The sequence below is a fragment of the Leucopleurus acutus genome, assembly GCF_964270905.1.
Source record: "Leucopleurus acutus genome assembly, chromosome: 11".
NCBI lineage: Eukaryota > Metazoa > Chordata > Mammalia > Artiodactyla > Delphinidae > Leucopleurus > Leucopleurus acutus.
Window position 1 is genome coordinate 103,289,916 of NC_139152.1, and position 20,007 is coordinate 103,309,922.

Consider the following 20,007-nt stretch of genomic DNA (forward strand, 5'->3'; position numbering starts at 1 on the left):
TCACTGGGCCATTTGCACCATGACGGCTCTCCACGCTTTCTCCTTGTCAAACTCCTTCAGGGGGCTTCTGGCCACCTGTGACTGAGACAGGCAAAGAGTTATTTGTCCCGGGCCACCCACGCGGCAGGAAGCAGGAAGGAGGCTCAGTTCCCTCTCACTACTCTGCTGTCCAGAGCCCCAGCACCTCCGGCCACGACCCAGAGCACATGTCCTCCGCAGGGGCGGGGCCTGGGCTGCGGGGTGGGCTCTGGATGGGGGGTGGGAGGCTGCCGTGAGTGGGCATCCTCCCAACAGCCGGGGAGCCGGGGGCTCGGGTGGAACCTGCCCCTGCCTCGTGAGGCCTCTTCCTGTGGGTCTGCATCCCAGCACCTGGCAGAGCAGCGTCTGCATTCAGTAGGTGCTCAGTAAATACTGCTGACTGTGGAATGATACACACCAGGGTGCAGGGGTAAGTCCCTCCAAGCTCTTCCTGGGGGCAGAGGCTGGACACTCCACAGAGAAGCAGTCTTGACCTGGCCCCGGAGGCTGTGAAGGCATCTCCAGGGGCATGACAACAGAGGAGGGAGGACGCTTGAGGCAACGGTCACCAAACAGGGAGGACAGCTGCCCGGTTCAGCACCCCCTGCGCCCCCAGAACTGGCAGTTCTGGAACATGGGGGGAGGATTCATTGGCCTGACACTGCACCTTGGCGTCCTGACGCAGAACCAGGGGCACCTCACGTGGGACCCAGGGACAAAGCCAACCCGGCTGGGGACTGACCACAACCGGGTAAAAACAACAACCAAACGACGCCATATGAGAAGCGCAGCGAAGGGAGAGGTGGGGTAGGCAGGGTGGCTGAGGAAGGGCCGACGGCGGGCGCCGGAGTGCGTCCCCCGGGGAGGGCGGGAGAAGCCTCGTGGGGCGACAGGGTGACGAAGGCGGGGGGCTGGCCGCGCTGGCCGTGTTGCCGGAGAGCAGCAGAGCAGGACGTGAGACAGGGCGGGCCCGGGTGGTGGCTGGGCGGGAGGAGCGCCTGCAGGGAGGGCCCTGCGGCAGCCTCCCAGGTACACGGAGCACCTGGGGGACAGTGGGCAGGTTTGCCCGGCAAAAGCACCACAGTGGGCAGCTCACGGGGAGGAGCCTTTCAGCCGTGGGGACAAGAGGCAGGGCCTGGGGCAAGCGCAGCGGCCTCGAGCCTGGCCGAGGGGCTGGCGTGACCCTCAGAGCCCGCCGGCCAGGGGTCGCTGCCGCCACGTCTGCAGTGGGCACCCTGACGAGCCGCAGGAGGGAAAGCTCTGTGGTCCATGCAGAGGTTTGCCAAGTTCTCTTCTACATTTGTAAGAGTAGAACTGGAAGCATTCAGTCCATAACACCTTTCCAGAAATGGATTTGTGTTGGCCTGGCTGGCTTCAAGAGCGTATAACGTATTGTACCTTTCCAAGATTTTTCTGGGGCATTTTAAAAAATACGAAGTGACCCAACAGGTCTTGAAAGAAGTCAGCGCAGGTGGGCGTCGCTTTGCCCAGGGCCCTGGGAAGACAGCCCCACTGGGATGGGACGGGACGGGACGGGACAGGGAGCCACGCTCGCTCGGAGGCCACTCACCTCTCCCGCCGGGCGTCCCTGCGGGCCGGTCTGTGCAGCGTCCCAGGATGCGCCCGCCTTGAAGCGCACGCACTGGACGACCGTGGCCGTGTTGAGGCCCGCCTGCAGCAGCAGCTCCAGCATCAGCAGCAACAGAAGCGCGTCGTAGGACTGCCGGGGGTGGAGACAGGCGGTGAGCAGCCCGGGGCCTCTCCTCCTGGCTCTCAGCCGCCCCCAGGGCCCCACCGCGTGGGCCCACTGCCCAGGGAGGCAGCGCACAGGCTTCCCAGGCTGTGGCCCCGAAGCACAGACCGTGAGCCCTGCCGCAGTCTGTGTGGAGCGGTTTCAGGTTCTCACTCCACTGTGCCCTGTTACGTCACCAGCCTGAGCAGGAACATTCTGTCTCAGTGAGAGAGAGTTGAGGAAATCACTTCTGCTCTGGGTTTAACAGAGGGACACAAAGATGACCCGCCTCGTGGGGCGACAGGGTGATGGTGCCGCTGCCCGGGTCAAGTCGTCCAGGCCTCCCAACAACCACTCGTGTCCACAGCGGAGCCACTGAAACCACCCGTGGCCTCGCCGAGGGTGCCCAGATGGGGCAGAGGTCTGCTGTGGAGGCCCCGAGCCGGACGAGAGACAGGGACAGGGTCCGGGGCTGCGGGACACAGGCACGGTCGACAGATCCGTCTCGAGGCTGGAGGGTGCGGCACTGGCTGCTGGCGAGGAGGGGTCTGCCCAGGACTAGAGGGAGCCCCAGTGGCTGCAAGGACATCCACAGAGCACTGGCCCCTCCCCACACTGCAGGGGTGTCCTTCCAGCCTCAGAAATACAAAACAACGCGACGTTAAGACAAAGAAGAGTCCAGAAAATGTCACTGTTAGAAAAAAACCAAAAAGACTCAACAGCTCTGAAGTTTATATGCACATTTAACCATGAGTCCAGTTTTTTAAAAGATGCAACATTGGGCTGGCTATCTAGAGCCAGGCAGGGTGATTCTAAAATTCATAGAGGGACTTGCCTGGTGGCAGTGGTTAAGAATCCGCCTGCCAACACAGGGGACATGGGTTCGAGTCCTGATTCAAGAAGATCCCACATGCTGCGGAGCAACGAAGCCTGTGCGCCACAACCACTGAGCCTGCGCTCTAGAGCCTGCAAGCCACAACTACTGAGCCCACGTGCCACAACTACTGAAGCTCTGCGTGCCTAGAGCCTGTGCTCCACAGCAAGAGAAGCCGCCGCAATGAGGCAATGAGAAGCCCGCGCACCACAATGAGGAGTAGCACCCACTCACCACAGCGAGAGGAAGCCCACGTGCAACAGCGAGGACCCAACGCAGCCATAAATAAATAAATGGATGAATAAATAAATAAATAGCATTCATAAGGAAGAACCAGCAAGCGACAGAAGTGAGTCAGTCCCGAAACGCAGGGCCGCCGGCCGCGAGGCATCGAGCAGGCCAGGTCGCGATGCCTGGTGCAAACCTCCGGGGTGCACCTGGCGGCACAGACCGGCCGAGGGGGGACAGTCAGGGCAGAAACGGACGCAAACAGACCGAAGCTCAGTGCGTGATAAAGGCAGAGTCTCAGACGACTGAGGAAAAGGTGGGCTTTTCAATAAACAGTATTGAACCACGAGCCATTTGAGGAAAGTCCGATGGGGCCCACTCCTTGTGCTGCACTCCAGGCTAAACTCCCGCGGAAACACAAGTACGAGCCTTTCTAATTGTGACTTAAAATCTAGAAGCAATAAAGGAAAATATTGACAAATTTAACTATGTAAAAACAACAACAGGGCTTCCCTGGTGGTGCAGTGGTTGAGAGTCCGCCTGCCGATGCAGGGGACACGGGTTCGTGCCCCGGTCTGGGAGGATCCCACATGCCGCGGAGCGGCTGGGCCCGTGAGCCATGGCCGCTGAGCCTGCACGTCCGGAGCCTGTGCTCCACAACGGGAGAGGCCACAACGGTGAGAGGCCCACGTACCGCAAAAACAACAACAACAACGACGACGACAACAAAGTTTCCACATGACAAAAATCACAACAAGCAGTGAAAACAGTTGCCAGGCTGAGGCTGCCGCTTGCATCTTCTGTGTCTGACGGAGGACTGGGCTCCCTGTGTTAGCAGCGTTCTCAAAGCCCACTAGAAAATGGTCAAGAGACACGGACGGAGGTTACTGGGGAAATGCAGCACTGTAGGCACACAAGAGATGTGTGTAGGCACACATCTCATTTTCAGAGAGATGTGCGTAACGGCCCCACCCGAGGCTCTGTCTCTCACCTGTGTTACAAAGCCCAGCGTGGCGACCCTCCCCAGCTACGCAGAAGCAGGTGCTCTCATACCGTTGGTGGGAGGGAAAACGGGAGCCCCAGGAGAAATTAAGTTAAAAAAAGAAAAAGGTGAGGTGTAGAAGCGTGGTTAGAGTGACCTGTTTTGTAGGAAAGAAGGAAAATAATAATATGCACTGTAGGTTACCTGTAGAAGGAATCAGGGAAGCCGTGGATGGGACCACAACTCCCCTGAGTTTGCCTTTCAGATGGTTTGACTTGAACCATGTGAAAGTTTTATATATTCAAAAATACTATTAAGAGGGAAAAAAGCATCAGAGCCTAAAACTGAATACAGAGAGAAACCATTAAACTTGACTGTGTAGCAGGACCGCTCACAGAAGGGGTGCCTTCGCAGAGCACATGACCGTACCTCCGCGTACAGCGAGCCGTCCCTCACCCAGCAGGTGCGCTGCTGGTCGAAAGTGGGTCCTGTAGTTGTGAACACGTGTGAGTCGTCAGGCAAATTTAAGCAGTAACTATATTCAATGTTACCAGGATTTTTGGACTAAGAGAAAAGTGATGCAAATATAAAATAACAGAGGTTAAGGGGGAAAAAACCCTAGAACGTAAAATTTGAATTGGAAATAGCAATATACGTCAGGGATCTTTAAGTGGGCATACATTTCTCAGCTCCGTCCACTGACAGGGCTCAGGAGCAATGATGCCCCCACAGGAATGGGTACACGGCCCCCCTCCAGGGGCGAGGGCGAGACACGGCAGGACCAGGACCAGGTGAGCCCGGGCCATCTCAAGCGTCTGACGGGAGAGGAGGACGTGCTGGCATCTGGGAGCCCAGGGGTGGGTCGCCCTGAGCATCAAAGAACAAAGGATGCAGTGCTCTGCCGACAACGACGCGCACACGTCCTCCGTGGGGTTCTCAGGCAGGCGCAGGTGTGAGCGCCCCGGCCTCCCCTGTGGCCCTGGCCGCGAGCAGCCCTCAGTGCTGCCCACAGGCGCTTCCGTCCTGCGAGGGATCGCCTGCCCTCCAAGAGGCACCCTGGCAGCCGCTGCAAGCCGGCCAGGATGGCAACACCAGTGCACCTGGACTCGCTCCCACTGACGCCACTGCAAACAGATCCACAGGTGGGACCATCTCCCGGACAACTGGCCTGGACTCCGAAAGGTCAGTGTCCTGGGGGAGAAGTGGGAACTGTCCCAGATCCAAAGAAACTGAGCGACCCTCATAGCTCTGAGAACCTCAGCTCACGAAGCATCTTCTCGGGATGGTCTGAGGGGACAATGTGCTGTCACCTAGCACGTCAGCCACCTCAGCTGTGCAGGAGACTGTCCTTACTGTTGAGATGCCAGAGCATCTAAGGGCGAAGGGTCACCTCAAACCTCTGCCACTCGCTTTCAGATGCCTCTGGAAAACGATGGCCATGTGTGTGCTCCACCCACCCGTCAGCATAAACACGCACACGGACACACACGTAAACCACCAGGGAATCTCAGTGTTTACTGCATTAACCTTTCAACTCTGCCATATGTTTGAAATTTCTCATGATAAGCATTTGGGGGCAAACACTGTCTATACTGAAACTAACCTCACCTGGAGCCCGAGCCTGCGGGGAGGACGCTGGACCCCCGAGAAGCCCCCGTAGAGGGGAGGCTCTCACTCTCCTCAGTTTACCCAGGAACCAATGGGGTCTCTCATGAAACTGGACAAACGGTGACTCTTAAATGCAAGTGGATGGGAACAGGGCCGCGAAAATGTAAGGCGCCTGTGAAGAGGGGTGTCTGGGGGGTGCCCAGGGCAGAGCAGCCCAGAGGAGAAGAACAGAAGCAGCTGAGCGGTGCCGGGCAGAACGGGCATCAGAGAAGGGTGCACAGACGCCTCACAGTGCACGGAGAAAAGCAAATTAGCAGAACCAGCTCCATGCGCGTCAGGCCGTGCGCAAAGCCAGCTCCGGCCATCTGCCCCGACGTGGGCAGCGGCTCAGCGCTGCTCAGCGGCATCGTGTTTCTATAGAGTTCAAAATAAAATAAAAGAACACCGACCTTGAAGGCTGGCGGGTAATCTTTAAAGACATCCATGATTCTCATTACGCTGAAGGACAGGTACCCCGAGGCCGTGAACAGCAGCGGGGCCGCGAGGCTGCAGATGGCTATCAGCACCTCCACCTGGCGGGAAGCAGACAAGAGTGGGAGGTCGGGGTCTGGGAACCACTGCCTGGACAGAGGGCGCGGCCCGGCAATCACACAGCGGGAGTTACGAGCGGCGTGTGTCTGCGTCCAGCCTGGGGCGCCTGCTGAGTCTCTGTGCTCGGTCTGCCCGTTAACTCAAAGCTCACCACGTGTCTCGCAAGTTTTCTCGATTTAGGCGCAATTCGCTCTGTTGATAACATAGCGCTTAGGAATTGATGGCCTCCTCCCAGTGCCCTCTGACCTGCTCCTGCGACCTCCCAAGGCCCTCCCGCCTTGGAGAGCCATGCCTGGCCCAGAGGCCACGCAGGCCCAGGTGTCGGCTGAGCTCAGCACCAGCTCGGAAGCTCACTTGGGCCGGTTTAGCGACTGTCACTGTCCGACATCCACAGCCGGACAGGGCGCCGCCTCTGCTGAGTCCCAGGAATCTCTCCCGACTCTTATGCCAAATGGGCCGTTTCTGCTTACTTCCACAGACAGCCCAGCCCTCGGACAGTCGCAAGGCCCCCTCAAGCCCGCAGCCTGCAGACGCCCCTCAGATGCTCGCCCCCGACCCCGCCCAGCCCGGCAGGTCGCTCCGCGGGTGCCTGGAACCCGGCCGGGCTTCACCTACCAGAGATCTGCTGGGACACTCTGCCGTCACATGACTGGCAATGGCGCTTGGAAAACACTAAGAGAAAAGGAAAAAGAAAGGCTTCAGAGATGAGAGCCCAGCAAGTCAGATCCCAAACGTGTACCCTCCCGTTCTGATTCGGGCCATCCTGGTCGCCAGGAGAGCCGGGGATCCGTGCAAGAGAGGCAGAGCAGCCTGGAACCGCACACCTGCTCTCTCAGGTGCGGCACCCGCCCCCAGATGCTCGTGTGCGTGGCTACTGCTCGGTCTCGATTCAGCACAGCACCGGGGAAACGTGACACGGACTCAGCAGCTTTGTCCGAGGCAGGGTCTGTGTTCCAACTTGCAATGGTCCCGATGATGTCCTGGTCCAGCTGGGTCTGTCCCCAGCTCAGGACCCAGTCGATGATCACGCTTCATGTTTCTTGTCAGTTCGCTGGCCTCATTGACGGGGAGGCCTCAGCTGACGCTCAGCGGTGCCGCCTTCACGATGCCGCATTTCTGGAGGGAGCGCCAGCTGGCCGCTGGCGGGCTCGATTGGGCTATCAGACTCAGGGCCCCTGGAGACACCGCGCCCCTGCCCACCATGTTTGACCACTGGGGGCTCCTCCGTTGGACCAGCATTCCTGTCCCTTTGTAATCAATAAATGCCTTTTCCCACTTACTTTAAGGAGCTTGATTTAGTTCTACACGATTCGGGCAGAGGGAAGCTCAGGGGAGCACAGGGCTTCCTCGAGGTTGCTGAGTGCTGGGCCCAGCCCCCTGCCATCCATCTGCCCCCCAGCTGGGGGTCCAGGTGCCCAGGGGTCCGCCGCCCCAGCCCAGCACAGCCTGCTGGGCCCAGGTGTGTCTGGGCCACAGTTACCCATCCACACGCCCACAGAGGAAAAGGAAATGCCCAGGGCCTTGGTGTGGGAGCACCAAGCATGGGAGCCTGTGGTTTGGGGGCATCACGTGACACGTGGAAACTCGGGTGTGCAGGGGCCCATCGCAGCTGCTCCAAGCGGATGTGTGGCCCACACCCAGCCGGCAGCACAGCCAAGGGGGGCCGAAGCCTGTGGGCCGTGTGTTCCCCGGGCCGCATTTCAGCTAAACGCTAAACAACATCAAATTACGTAAGTCAACTCGGACTTACTTATAAAAGGATGAAAGGCCCACGTTTAGAACAGTGACCGTGTAGTCAGTAAGCACTTACCAAGCACCAGGTGCGGTGCTAGGCATTTACGGTAGTGGTATTCAATGTAAAACAATATAAATGTATTACATTTTAAAACGTATTATAAAACAATATGAATGTTATATGTTATAAAATAATAAAACAAGTACTTTTCAGGGAAACTAATACAAAAAATATAAAATACTAATAGCAGCTACCGCGTCCCCGGTGCCGCAGTGGATAAGAATCCACCTGCCAATGCAGGGGACACGGGTTCGAGCCCTGGTCCGGGAAGATCCCACATGCCACAGAGCAACTAAGCCCGTGCGCCACAACTACTGAGCCTGCGCTCTAGAGTCCGTGAGCCACAACTACTGAAGCCCGCACTTAGAGGCCGTGCTCCGCAGCAAGAGAAGCCACCACAATGAGAAGCACGCGCACCGCGATGAAAGAGTAGCCCCTGCTCGCTGCAACTAGAGAAAGCCTGCGCGCAGCAACACAGCCAAAAATAAATAAATAAATTTATATTTAAAAAAAATAATAGCTAATCTGAGGGAGTAAACAGTATCATGATTACAAAAATACATCTGTATGAGGTACTGGTATCCTCAAGCCAGTTTAAAATAATAATAATAATAATACCAGCTAACATCCCAACCCATTTAATCCTCGGTTCCCAAATCGCCCTGGTCTGGGGCCCACGAGGACCTGGGAAGCATCTTGCTCGGCCCACCAGCGCCCACTCCCCACCCCCACCCCTCCTCCCGCTGCTTTCCAGCCTGACTGCCCCAAAACCGAGCTCAAAGGTCGGCCACACTGACGAGGGCCACCCAGGGTGTACTCACGGCCACTAAGATCCAAAAGAACGTCACCGAAAGGTGCGGGCCTGAGATGGCGTCATCCACGTTCAGAGCGATGACCCCTCCAAGGATGGCGGAGACACCGGCGATCACCTCGATGACCTGGGGGCAGAGAGTGTCACCCAGGGGAACGGGCAGGCTCCCCGGGGTCCCTGGAAGGGGGCGGGGGTGCAGAGGGTCCTGTGAGTTCAGGGCAGAGCATCAGGGCGCCCCGTGCTGAGACACTGAGGATAACCTCCAAGGGGATATCGAAAACGCCTATTTCCAACCCAAATTCGTGGGAAAGGGAAGGAAGAAGCTCCTGCCAATTCAAAGGAAGGTGGGAAAAGGCATAGAAAATAGGAAACAAAAAGATGGAGAAATAAATATGAAAGTGTCAGGAATTGCGCTCTGAGTGAACCAGCTCAATTCAAACGGCACCAACACTCTGTACAGAAACTGCCCAGATGTAAGGACGGGAAGAGCTGGAAGAAGAGGGGAAGATACACTGGGAAAATATTAACCGAGAGGTAACTGACGTAGTTAACAATATATGTTCTATGGCAAAAGCCACTACTATAGAGAGTTGCTCGTAATGATTAAAAAAAAAAAAATGAAGGAAGGAAGGAATTCTAAACTTTCGTGTACCTAAAAACCCAGGCTCCAAAACTCTATGGTGAAAAGCTACAGAATTACAAAGACAGATTGATAATGCCCACAGATCGGGAGGTTTTTAACAGATCTTTCAGTAATAGAACGAGTAGACTAAAGGATTTTGGAGAGGACGTAAACGAGTGAAAACACAATTGACATATAATTTATGGACACATTGAGAGTAAAAGGGGGTGTACTGTCAACCAGGACAGTTCATGTACCAGGGACACGCCTACACCATATTTATCTAGTACTCCCCCCACAATGAAATAAAATAAGGAGAAAGAACAGCTTTTCTTACGGAATAGGATTTCAGGACCCGAGCAGGAAATGCCACTTCATACAGAATGTTGGTGCTCTCCGAGGTGGAGCCCTGGAAAGGAACAAAACCTCATCACAGGGGCGGCCGTCCGTCCAGGCCGTCGCTCGGGCGATGGTCTGAAACGTGAGCGTCTGGAAGACGCTCCTGGATCTCCAGGCTTCGGCGCAAAAGCTCAAACACGGACCTTCTCGTTGCATGTGAAAACGTGTTTGATTGCTGAAGTCCTAGTTTACAAGGTGATACTTCAGGCGGACTTGGTCTCTGCGTGTAACACTACTGGGGGGTGGGGGTGGTGTTACTTGGTCAGGATCAGGCTACGGAGGAGATGGTGCTGCATCCCCAGGTTTGCCTCCCTGGGGCCGTTGGCCCCTCGCTCCGCAGCCAGGTCTGCGGTGCAGCCGTGCCTCGGGCTGGACCAACCTTCTGCTTGCAGTGCGCCTCGCTGGACCGCGCAGAGATGATCACCGTGGCTGCCATGAAAAGCTCCAGCAGAAGCAGCAGAATCAGATTGAAATTGATCTGCCAAAGGAGAACACATACGTCTGTAAAACCGGCTTCTTCACTTTCATCCAGTAAACGTGGACAATCCCACGAAGGGGCTTAGACGCCTCTTCAAAGTCTCAGCAACTTTTCTGTCCAAAGCCAGATGCCAGGCACACAGCTCTGACTCACGTATGTCTTTTTGTTTGTTGGTTGGTGGGTTTTTGATTTTAAATTATTGTTGGCTCAAGGGCTGGATTTGGCCCTCGGGTTGTAGTCTGCCCTGATCTCAACCTTCCTTGGTGTTTGGTCTCTCCTGGGTATTTACTCTAAAGGGATGAAAACTTACGTTCACACCAAAACCTGCCCACGTTTATAGCAGCTCTGTGCATAATTGTCCCAAAGAGAAAACACCAGGGGGTTGGGGGTTACGGAGCTGATGCACGTCCTGACTGTTGGCAGTTACAGAAATCCATGCCTGTGTTTAAATCCACAGGACAATACACCAACAAAGTTGATTTAACTGTGTGATATAAAACCAACCAATCGGGAATCTCCTGGCAGTCCAGTGGTTAGGACTCAGCACTTTCACTTCCGTGGCCAGGTTCAATCCTTGGGCGGGAAACTAAGATCCCATGCAGCGCGGCCAAAAAAATAATAAAATAAAATAAAACCAACCAATTGAGAGCCTCTAAGGGCCTCTCCCGCCACCTGCCCCAATCACCTGGGCAGCCCCTCCGCCCTGAGCCCACTGAGATTATTCACGCTGGCCGGCCCTGAGCCTGCTCACCCTGCCTCACATCTCTCCCTGCGGAAACCCAGTGAAGGCTCCTGCCCACGTGTCCCCTCTCCCTGCCTCCTGACCGGCCCTGGGGCCCCCTCCTCTTGGGATCTGTGATAAACTATCTTTGCAGTGGCAGTCGTCTCCTGATCTCTTGGCCTCATTATACCCTCAATGATGATTTTTAAAAATTCTACATTTAAAAACAAATGCAACTAATAAGTTGGATCTACAGAATTGTACATGCAAAATAAAACATAGAATTTTCATTCTTTTGTAGCATTTGTGTAACACTAACAAAAATTGACCATCTATTAGGCCACAAAACAAACCCTGGTAAATTCTGAACAATCAGTACATTATAGGTTGTACATTCTGACCCCAATGTAGTGATATTAGAAACCAATAATAAATGGGTGACCTTTTAAGATAATTCCACATGTCTGTTTCATCAGGGTTCTAGGCAGAGACTGACAACCAGAAATACAAAGTGAGGTTAACAGAGCAAAGCCAGTTCTTCGAAAAGACTACTAAGAGATACAATAGAGATATAAATTACATTTCAGAATGAAAAGGAGAAATAACTAAAATATTTGGCTTGAATTAAAAACGGTGAGCAAGATGAACGACTGTAAACTAATAATTTCAAAAACCTGCACGATATAGATAAACTTTTGATAAAAATATAAAACCCCAAATTTGACACAAGAAGAGACCAAAAACTTTAACACTAATAATGAAAGACCACCCCTCACCAACAGCCCCGGATGGAGATGACTTTACAGGGGAGGTCTACCCTACTTTCTAGAAGCAGCGACTTCTTATCATATCAAGGTTTTACAAAAAACAAAAGAGAGATGAGAGCTGCCTCGTTCATTTTATGAGACCAGTATAACCCTGGTTCTAAAACCGGACAAAGGGGTCTTCCCTGGTGGCGCACTGGTTAAGAATCCACCTGCCAATGCAGGGGACACGGGTTCGATTCCTGGTCCAGGAAGATCCCACATGCCGCAGAGCAACTAAGCCCATGCGCCACAACTACTGAGCCTGCGCTCTAGAGCCCACGAGCCACAACTACTGAAGCCTGCGCACCTAGAGCCCGTGCTCCACAGCAAGAGAAGCCACTGCAATGAGAAGCCCACGAGTAGCAACAAAGACCCAAAGCAGCCAAAATTAAATTAAAAAAAAAAAAAACGTATTGGAAACTCTTTAGATACAACCTATTTAAAATCAGGAATAAGCCAGAGAGCCCCACGGTAGCAGAAGTCCTGGCCAAAGCGATAGAGCAAAAGGAACAACAGGGTTAGACTGAACAGGAGCGTTTAAACTGTCGTTACCTGCAGACGATAGGGTGACCTACGTAGAGAAACCAACATAACCTACAGAAAACGCGGAGGATACGAGTCCAGCAAAGCTTCCAGACACAAAGTCCACTTATAAAAACCCTTTTTTAAAAACCAGTACAATATGAATAAGGTCTAAGTTAACATGTGCCAATGTCAGTCTCCTGATCTGACCATGTAAGATGCTCTCATTGGGGAAAACTGGATGAAGGATACACAGGAATGCTCTGTACTATGTGTGCAAATTCCTTCCAGTCTCAAATATTTCAAAATAAAGAAAAAATGAAAATCAGTAGCCTCTCTCTGCACTGGCAATAAGCCATCTAAAAATATAATTTAATAAATAAGACACCATTCATACTAGCAACACATCTGTGAATCATCTAGGGATTATCTAACCAAGAATACTCAGAACTCTCCAACCCTAACAAAGGACAGAGATGATATGAGTAAGTAGAGATGGTCTGTGCTCTCAGTGGGATGACTCCACGGAATAAAGATGTCACTTCTCACAAAACTACTCTGTAAACATCAAGTAATCGTAATAGAATCCCAGCTGTATTTTTTGAGGAACTCAATAAACTTATCCCGAAATATATTTGAAGTAGGAGCTGTCAGCTTTGAAGAAGGAAGACAACTGGAGTCACGAAGCCACAATACAAAGCGTGGCGTCGAGCAGCTCGCGGGGGAACTTGACACACGGTGTGACAGCAAGTGCTGCGGCTCACAGGAAGACACCCCTGATTTCGGACAAGCCGAGGACGGGGAGGAAGCCCAAGAGGGCAAACACCCAGGAGGAGGGGCTCAAAAGTACTAGTGATCGGAGAGTGTGACCTGAGGTGACAGCAAGCCACAGCACTGTCACCAGACGGGAAAACAGGGGCTGTTGGGGACGCCAAGTGCGGGAAAGGCTATGGGACCTGGCAGCCTCCCGCTGGCGGTGAGGGTGTGTCCTGGGCTTAGCTGAATCCAGGTGGACTCACGCCCCTCCCCGGCCTACGAGGACCCCGAAGGCATGTGCCCACGTCGGCCCAGTTGTGGAAGGGGAGCGTCGGAGGCCGTGGAGCTGGATCCTTCCCTAAAGAAAGCGGGGCCCACGGCAGACATGCAGCAGCCCAGGCAGGGATGGCAGGTGGGAAAGACGGAGCAGAGACTCTGCAGCGAAGCCCTGCGTGGCTGTCCCCAGGGCGGAGGTTCAAGTCCAGCGCCCGGCTCCACAGGGAGACAGGGGAGGGGAGCAGCCCCTTTCCTGAGCGGCCTCACGCTGCAGTTTCTTGTTTCACCATTTGTGACCTTGTGTTTGGACACCGGTGGTCCTGACATCGTGGTCCTGGGGTCCTTCCACGTGTTTAGGTGTCCGAGCTTCGTGTCCTGCACATGACCTGGCTGGACCTTCGAGGTGGCAGGAGGCTGAGGGTGTGGCTAACGGCGGGCTCTGGCGCTGGGGCCTGGGCTGGGGGACGATGCGGGTCAGCTCCAGGGGAGGCATCCAGTAGGAGGAGGCTGTGAGCATGAAGCTTCATGCATCTTTCACAATTTCTTCATCCATTTTGTGCACCTGGGGGGCACCACCCTAGGTGATGGACGTTGGATTATCTGTTTTGGTTTGGAGTTTTTGCCACAATCCACAGGGCTGCTAGGAACACGCCGCCTGGTCACATGCATGCGTGTCTCTCCAGGGTTTGTGCCATGGGGCTCCCCAGTGTATGTACTTCTTCAGAGAGGACCTGCAAATTCCAGACTTTTCCACAGAGCCTGCAGCAGCGCGTAGGAGCTGTCGGACGTGAGGGAACCACCCTGGGCTCCCGCCCGTCCCGACGCTGGAAACGGTATCTCCTGTGGCTTTCATTGACCTCCTCTGATTACGAGTGTGGCTCCCCTGAGCTGCGCGTTGGCGCTGTGGCTTCCTGCTGGTGAGCACCCGCGTGGTCCCCTGCTGCCCTTCACTTTCTCCCAAGGCTCCTCATGTACCCTGGGACCGGCTGGCCGCTCCAAGAGAACGCGTCCCCTTCCGTACAGAGTGTGCTCCTTGTGTCTGCGGGACGACTGGCCGCGGCTTCGTGGTGGGCGGGCCGGGGGCAGGGCCCCCCCAGGTTGGTCACGGCTGTGCTCCGGGCCGGGGCTGCGGCCGCGCACGTGGGGCTGCCTGGGCCGACTGGTCAGGGGCGGCTCTCCTGTCCTGCTGGGACGGCTGTGGGGTGCGGGTGAGTCCCCAAACATGTTCTTCAAGGGGGCTCCGCCCCAGCCCTTGGTCAGCACCTAAACCTGCTGGGTCCTGCCTGCAGGCGCACTTGCTCTGGACCCGTGGGACAGGCGCCCACTTCTGCGTAGGGTTTCTTTGGTAAAGAAGCATCGTAATTCTCAGCGAGGCTTTATGATTTCCTACAAGAGCCTCCAGACTTTTTGTTAGGTTTATTCCCAGGAACTTTATAAAATGATATCTGTAATTAAATAACATTTTCCAAAACCTCTGTTTCTGGCACAAACAACTGTTTTACATTGATTTTCACATCCAGCAACCATGCTACGTGGGCTTAATAATGCAAATGTCAAGAAAGGAGAAAATCGTCTCTTCTGCAGAAGATGGCAGCACAGGTGCTCCTTTCAGATCCGCGTGTCTGTCCGTTTTGCATGCCCTAACACACCTGGCTGAGATGTCCTCGGGCCACCACATCCTCTTCCCGATCTTAAAGAAAACGTGTTGAACACAGAGCAGAGGTATCTCTGATCAGGTCCTGTTTCCTAGAGATGTTTTTTCTGCTGCATTGTAATTTAAATGACAAGACTCTTCCATTTTTCTTAACGGAACATAAAGTAACAGGGCAACTTACGTCAGCAGTATCGCAGATCTGATGAAAGATGTTATTACATTACTGTTAATGTTTAAGAACTGTTGTGAAAGAGATACAAAAATCAGTGAATTCGTCCACTGAAATCAGTGAAAGCGTTAAAGACAATTCTTTTCTTCGGAAGCCTAAATGAAATTCTCAAACTCAAGAGCTAAGATACACATCTCCGGTGTAACTACCCAGCAGATAGCTCACTAACGCCAGCTCCGAGCCCACAGGGCTCAGCAGACCCAGTGGGACCAGAGCCCTCGGCTCCTGTGACCCCAGGAGGACCCACGTGGCTTTCCAGGGACTCACATCTACTGCTGACGGGTTCAGTACAAGTTTGCATCCAAACCAGATCAAACACGTCGTGGTGACAGCAAACGTGGACACAAACAGTATCTGGAAGTTGGGAATCTGGAAAACAAGACAGGAGGGGTTTCGTTCTCCTTTGTGTGAGGAAAGAAACCAAGTGACATTCAACCACATAACCGGGCATTCATCACCCATCCCAAGGATGGGGCACCTGGAGTCAGCTGGGGGGATGCCTGCGAGCTCGGGTCCCTCCGCCCTCCTGGGGGCAGAGGGAGGGGGGTTGAAGGAAGCCCCACGGCGCGGGTGCAGGGCTGCAGAGGGTGCGGACAGAAGGCTGGACTCACCGCGCTGACGTTTCTCCTCCAGACAGCAAAGCTCACTATGGCTGAGGGGATGCACTGAAAAGAGAGAGCAGGTGAGCGTCCCTGCTGGTCACTCTGTGTCCTGAAAACCCACATGGCCCGAGACATGTCCCCCTCCATCAGACGCAGTGGTCTCTCTCGACGCTGAAGGGTGCTGGGTCTTTCAAAATAATAATTCTGGAAAGAGTTTTAATTGTTCTGATGATGAAAAAGACACCGAAATGAAGACTGTCCTAGCTGGATGCGCTTAGAAGCAGATGTAGCTTCCTGTGGCCTGAGACCAGGCGCGTCTTGGTAAGAGTCACGCAGAAAGGGGAAACCATCTGTGTGTGGATGAGCAGAAATGCTCAGGGCCCCAGAGCCCCCGGGGTCCTCGTCAGAGGTCCCCACTGCGTCCCTGGAGCCGAGGACAAGGGAGAGGGCCAGCCTGGGCTCAGGGCGGGGCGGAGCTGGGGGGCCAGCCTGGGTCCCGTGGGCCGTGCCGGTGTCGCTCTTGCAGCAACGGGACCTCCCCGCCCAGACCCTGCAGTGGGATCTGGGGGCGGGGGGCGAGCCCAACAAGGGTCGGATGGGGGCTGGGCACCGACGGAGGACCCAGTGGGACCACCTGACTGGTCTCCCTAGCCCGTCACCCCTGGGGGTGAAGGACGTAACCGAAGATTTTGCTGGGACATCAGCCTAGGTCAGCGTGGCTCTGAAGCCATCTGAGTCAGAGGTCAGAGGTCCCTGTGACCCCCAACCAGGGCTGCTCCGGTGGTGAGCAAAGGGCCACCTAGAAGGTTCCAGAGGGAAGGGCAGGAAACGGGTCAAATTCTTTCAAGGGGTTTTCTTCTAAGGGAGTGGAGGCTGGGCAACCTGTGGCAGGGGGTACACGGTAAGGGCAGCTGCATCTGTCTTGTGTTTTCAGACTTTTGGGCATGCTGACAGGGCTGGAACAGGAGAGCAGATGGGCGAGAGGGCCCCCCAAACCCCAGGGGATGTGCCCTGTGCTTGAGCTGGTGGGAGTCACTGGTCGTCTCCCCATGAGGACTGGCAGCTCCCCAGGCCTCGGCTCTGAGTCCAGAAGCAGGTACAAGCTTCGGGGAGGGGTAAGGTGTGGCCCCCAAATCGCAGAGGGGCTTCCCTGCCGGCTCATGGGGCAGCCGGGGCAGCGTGCCCCTGCGTGTTGGAAATCAAAGTGCCGTTTCTTGCTCTGGAGTCTGTGGGGTAAGATAGACTTGCCTCATAGATCATTTTCAAAAGCAACAGATGCTATTCGAAGGCAAAGTATAGGAAGAGAGTTTGAATGAGGAGCGAGTGACAGCAACGGGTAAATCTCAGAGCAAAACACCCAGGTGCATAACCTCAAACATCAGTGCCGGCACAGGGCTGCTACTCACTGAGCCCGCAGCGCAGCGTAGGTAATCCATTTCCAAAGGAAACACGTTTCCCAGGTAGAGGGAAAAGCCCGAGGTCACAAGCAGGCAGCTCTGCAAGACAGCGGCACAAATTCGGTGACGACACAGTCGGGCCTGGAGACGCGGAGGCTGAGCAAATAGCCCTCTGGCCACGGCTTAACTCTGTGCAACACCGACATCCCCGCCTGGATCCCGCCAGACCTCCTCCCTGCAGGACGGCAGCCGCCCACCCTCCCCCAGGGCAGGTTATGGGCATCTACACTTATTTGGGGGACAGGAGACTCTGTCAAAATTCAAAGCAAGAAATGGCGGCTCCACTCCCCAGAAAACGCCTTCACCCCACAGGTGCAATTTCAGGGGCCTCGGGGCCCCCCAGGTCCAGGCACAGAGCCAAGCACACAACCCCATCCTGCTCAAGGCACCAGAGATGGAAACTCACTGCACAGGGTGAGGCCACGGGGTCGAAGTCACTGGTATAAGGTCACTCAGACCCGGGTGTGGGCAGAGGGCCGTGCGCACCCCATGGAATGGGGGCACTGGGGCCCGCGGGCCCAGGGGGCGGGGGAGGCCAAGGCGCACCCCTCAGGGAGAAGAGGGCAGCGGGATCAAGGGCTGTGGCCGCCGGATGCTGCGGGCAACAGGGTCCAGGACCTGGGAGTGAGAGGAGGCTGACCAGCCGCCCACCGCCCACCCGGGGGGCTGGAGGGAGGAGTGTCCTCTTCGACCCACACAGTGGGAGTTCCCGTCTCAGTGGCACAGGGTAGCGGCTGGGGAGAGGGTGGGCAGGACCACCAGGGTGCCGCGGGGCTGGCCCACAGAGCCTGGGGCCCAGGGAGAGGCAAGACCCCAGTCCGGATCCTGGACCTCGGCCCTTAGCACGCTGACCCCCGAGCTCCTGCCCACAGAGAGGTGCGTCCAGTGGCCAGCCCAGGTGACCACGCCCGCTTGGGCCAAAAGGGCTTCTTCTGTCATCCAAGTGCTTATCCAAGCATATCGGAAGGGAGACGTCCCGGGACCCCAGGCAAGGTCCCCTCAGGCCTGCCCCCTCCTCCCTGCTGGCCCTGTCCCCTGGCCCCTCAGCCTTCCCTGGTCCCATGGCCCTGGGCTCCTGCGTCAGGACACCGTCCTGCTGTCCACCCCCCAGAGGCCCCTCCTGCGAGCGTGGCCCCTCCTCCCCACCACTGCAGACCCCCAGGAGGTGAGGGTCGTGGAGGCCGCCCTGGTACAACACATGAGCCGGCAGGCTCAGCGTGGGCCCTGGGCTGTCCGACCCCTGCCAGGACACAGAGCCGCCACGGCCCAGAGGCCAGCAGGGCCAGCAGGACAGAGCCTCACCAGCTGAGGAAAATAACTCAAAGAGCAGAGCGAACAAGCACATCGGCACCCGTGAGTCTCTCAGAGGCAGAAGTAGCCCGGGGCTGCTCCTCCCCGGGCCATCTGGGAACAGCACCCAGGCAGCGGACCCCGGAGGGGACGGTGTCTCCGTGGGCCTGGCGCGGAGCTGCTCACCCCCATCAGCACGGAGAAGACCCACGTCTTGTGGCTGAAGCACGGGGGCAGCCTGGAAGACAGCTGAAGGTCACTGGGCTTGGTGTCCGGGGCGTAGCTCCCCGCATCCGGCCGCCCGCGCTCCAGTGGGGGCATCCGGTCGTAGCCCAGCTCCTCCCGGGCCATGGCGCTGCCGGGGGGCAAAGGCTGACATTAGCGGCCGCAGCGCTGCACTCACCACGCCACCACTTATTTATTTGTGATAAGATTACAAATTTCACTTCTGATCACTCTGAAAAAACTCCCAAAGAAGTGATTTTCAATAATACTTGTTTTTAAGTTGTTTTCAGTAAAAGAGATACCATTTGTATAGAAGTACTGTAAGAAGAAAATAAGCAGTTAATTCCACAAGCGCATAAAATCACTTTCCCAGGAAAACGAACCTGAACAGTCTAGATTCACAGCAGGACTTCAGGCTTTAAGCGCTTCGCCCTCCCACCGCCCCCTCAATTTCACTTCCACTGGCAGCTCCACTTATGAGTCTCATGATGTGCTGGCTACTCCAAACTCCAAACTGGACAAGAGATCACAGATGTGCTCCACACGAGGGTTTCCCGTCTGCACACTTACCTCTGCGGCGGTTCTGGTGTGGGAGCGCCGGTCTCTGGGTGAGGGGCTCCTGTTACCGAGTCACCCTGCCTTGGGCGTCCAGCAAGAACTATTCACAGACAGGACAAAAGCCTGGCAGAACTGCACTTAAGCCAGGCAAGGAGGACCGCTTCCTGAATTTCAATGAGGTCATGAAGCGAGGGATCCTGGAAAGTTCTTGGTGGTTGTATAACTGCTGGCCCAGAGTTCCGCTCCGTCCTGCGCCAACCCCGCCAGGAGCAGAGGGGCCTCGTCAGGTCCCTTGCAGGCAGACAGGTTGCAGGCGCTGGGGTGGGCATCTCGGAAGAAAAGGTGTACCCGAGTGCAGAACTGCACCAAGCACAGGATCCTGGCGGGCCGGAGGGCCGGGTACCTGTTTTGGAAACAAACATTTTTATCCAAAGCCTTATTCTCCATCCTTTCCGGCAGCCCTTTTCCATCCCCTGTGATCACACAAGGAACACAAGGTCTCACACACATTTGCGCTCAACGTGGCTGACCTGGCCCTTGAACTGCTTGGGATTCTGACCCACGGGTTCCTGTGGGCAGCGCCGGGTCCCGCTGTGCCCTTTCTTTCTGCTCACCAAGCAGAGGGAAAGGACGGGAGGGCACTTTGCCCAGAGACACTGGCGCCCCACAATTACAGCACCAGTCTTTGTGCTCACAGGAGCGCTTAAATGGCTCAAACCAAAGCATTCTGCAAAACTGCCTCCTCAGACCACAAGCCCACATCAGGCTTGAGC

The 20,007-nt window shown here is 55.6% G+C and overlaps 1 protein-coding gene across 1 annotated transcript; it reads right to left on the reverse strand.

Annotated features, from left to right (window-relative positions):
* Window positions 1-18,802, reverse strand: MLC1 (modulator of VRAC current 1; the record flags this gene model as incomplete). Its single annotated transcript, XM_082849783.1, has 11 exons — window positions 1-75; window positions 1,589-1,738; window positions 5,892-6,014; window positions 6,649-6,705; window positions 8,650-8,766; window positions 9,599-9,670; window positions 10,040-10,138; window positions 15,370-15,471; window positions 15,714-15,767; window positions 17,111-17,200; window positions 18,638-18,802. The coding sequence occupies 11 exons, from the start codon at window positions 18,800-18,802 to the stop codon at window positions 1-3; spliced, it is 1,104 nt and encodes a 367-aa protein (XP_082705909.1).
* Between the last annotated feature and the right edge of the window lie 1,205 nt (window positions 18,803-20,007).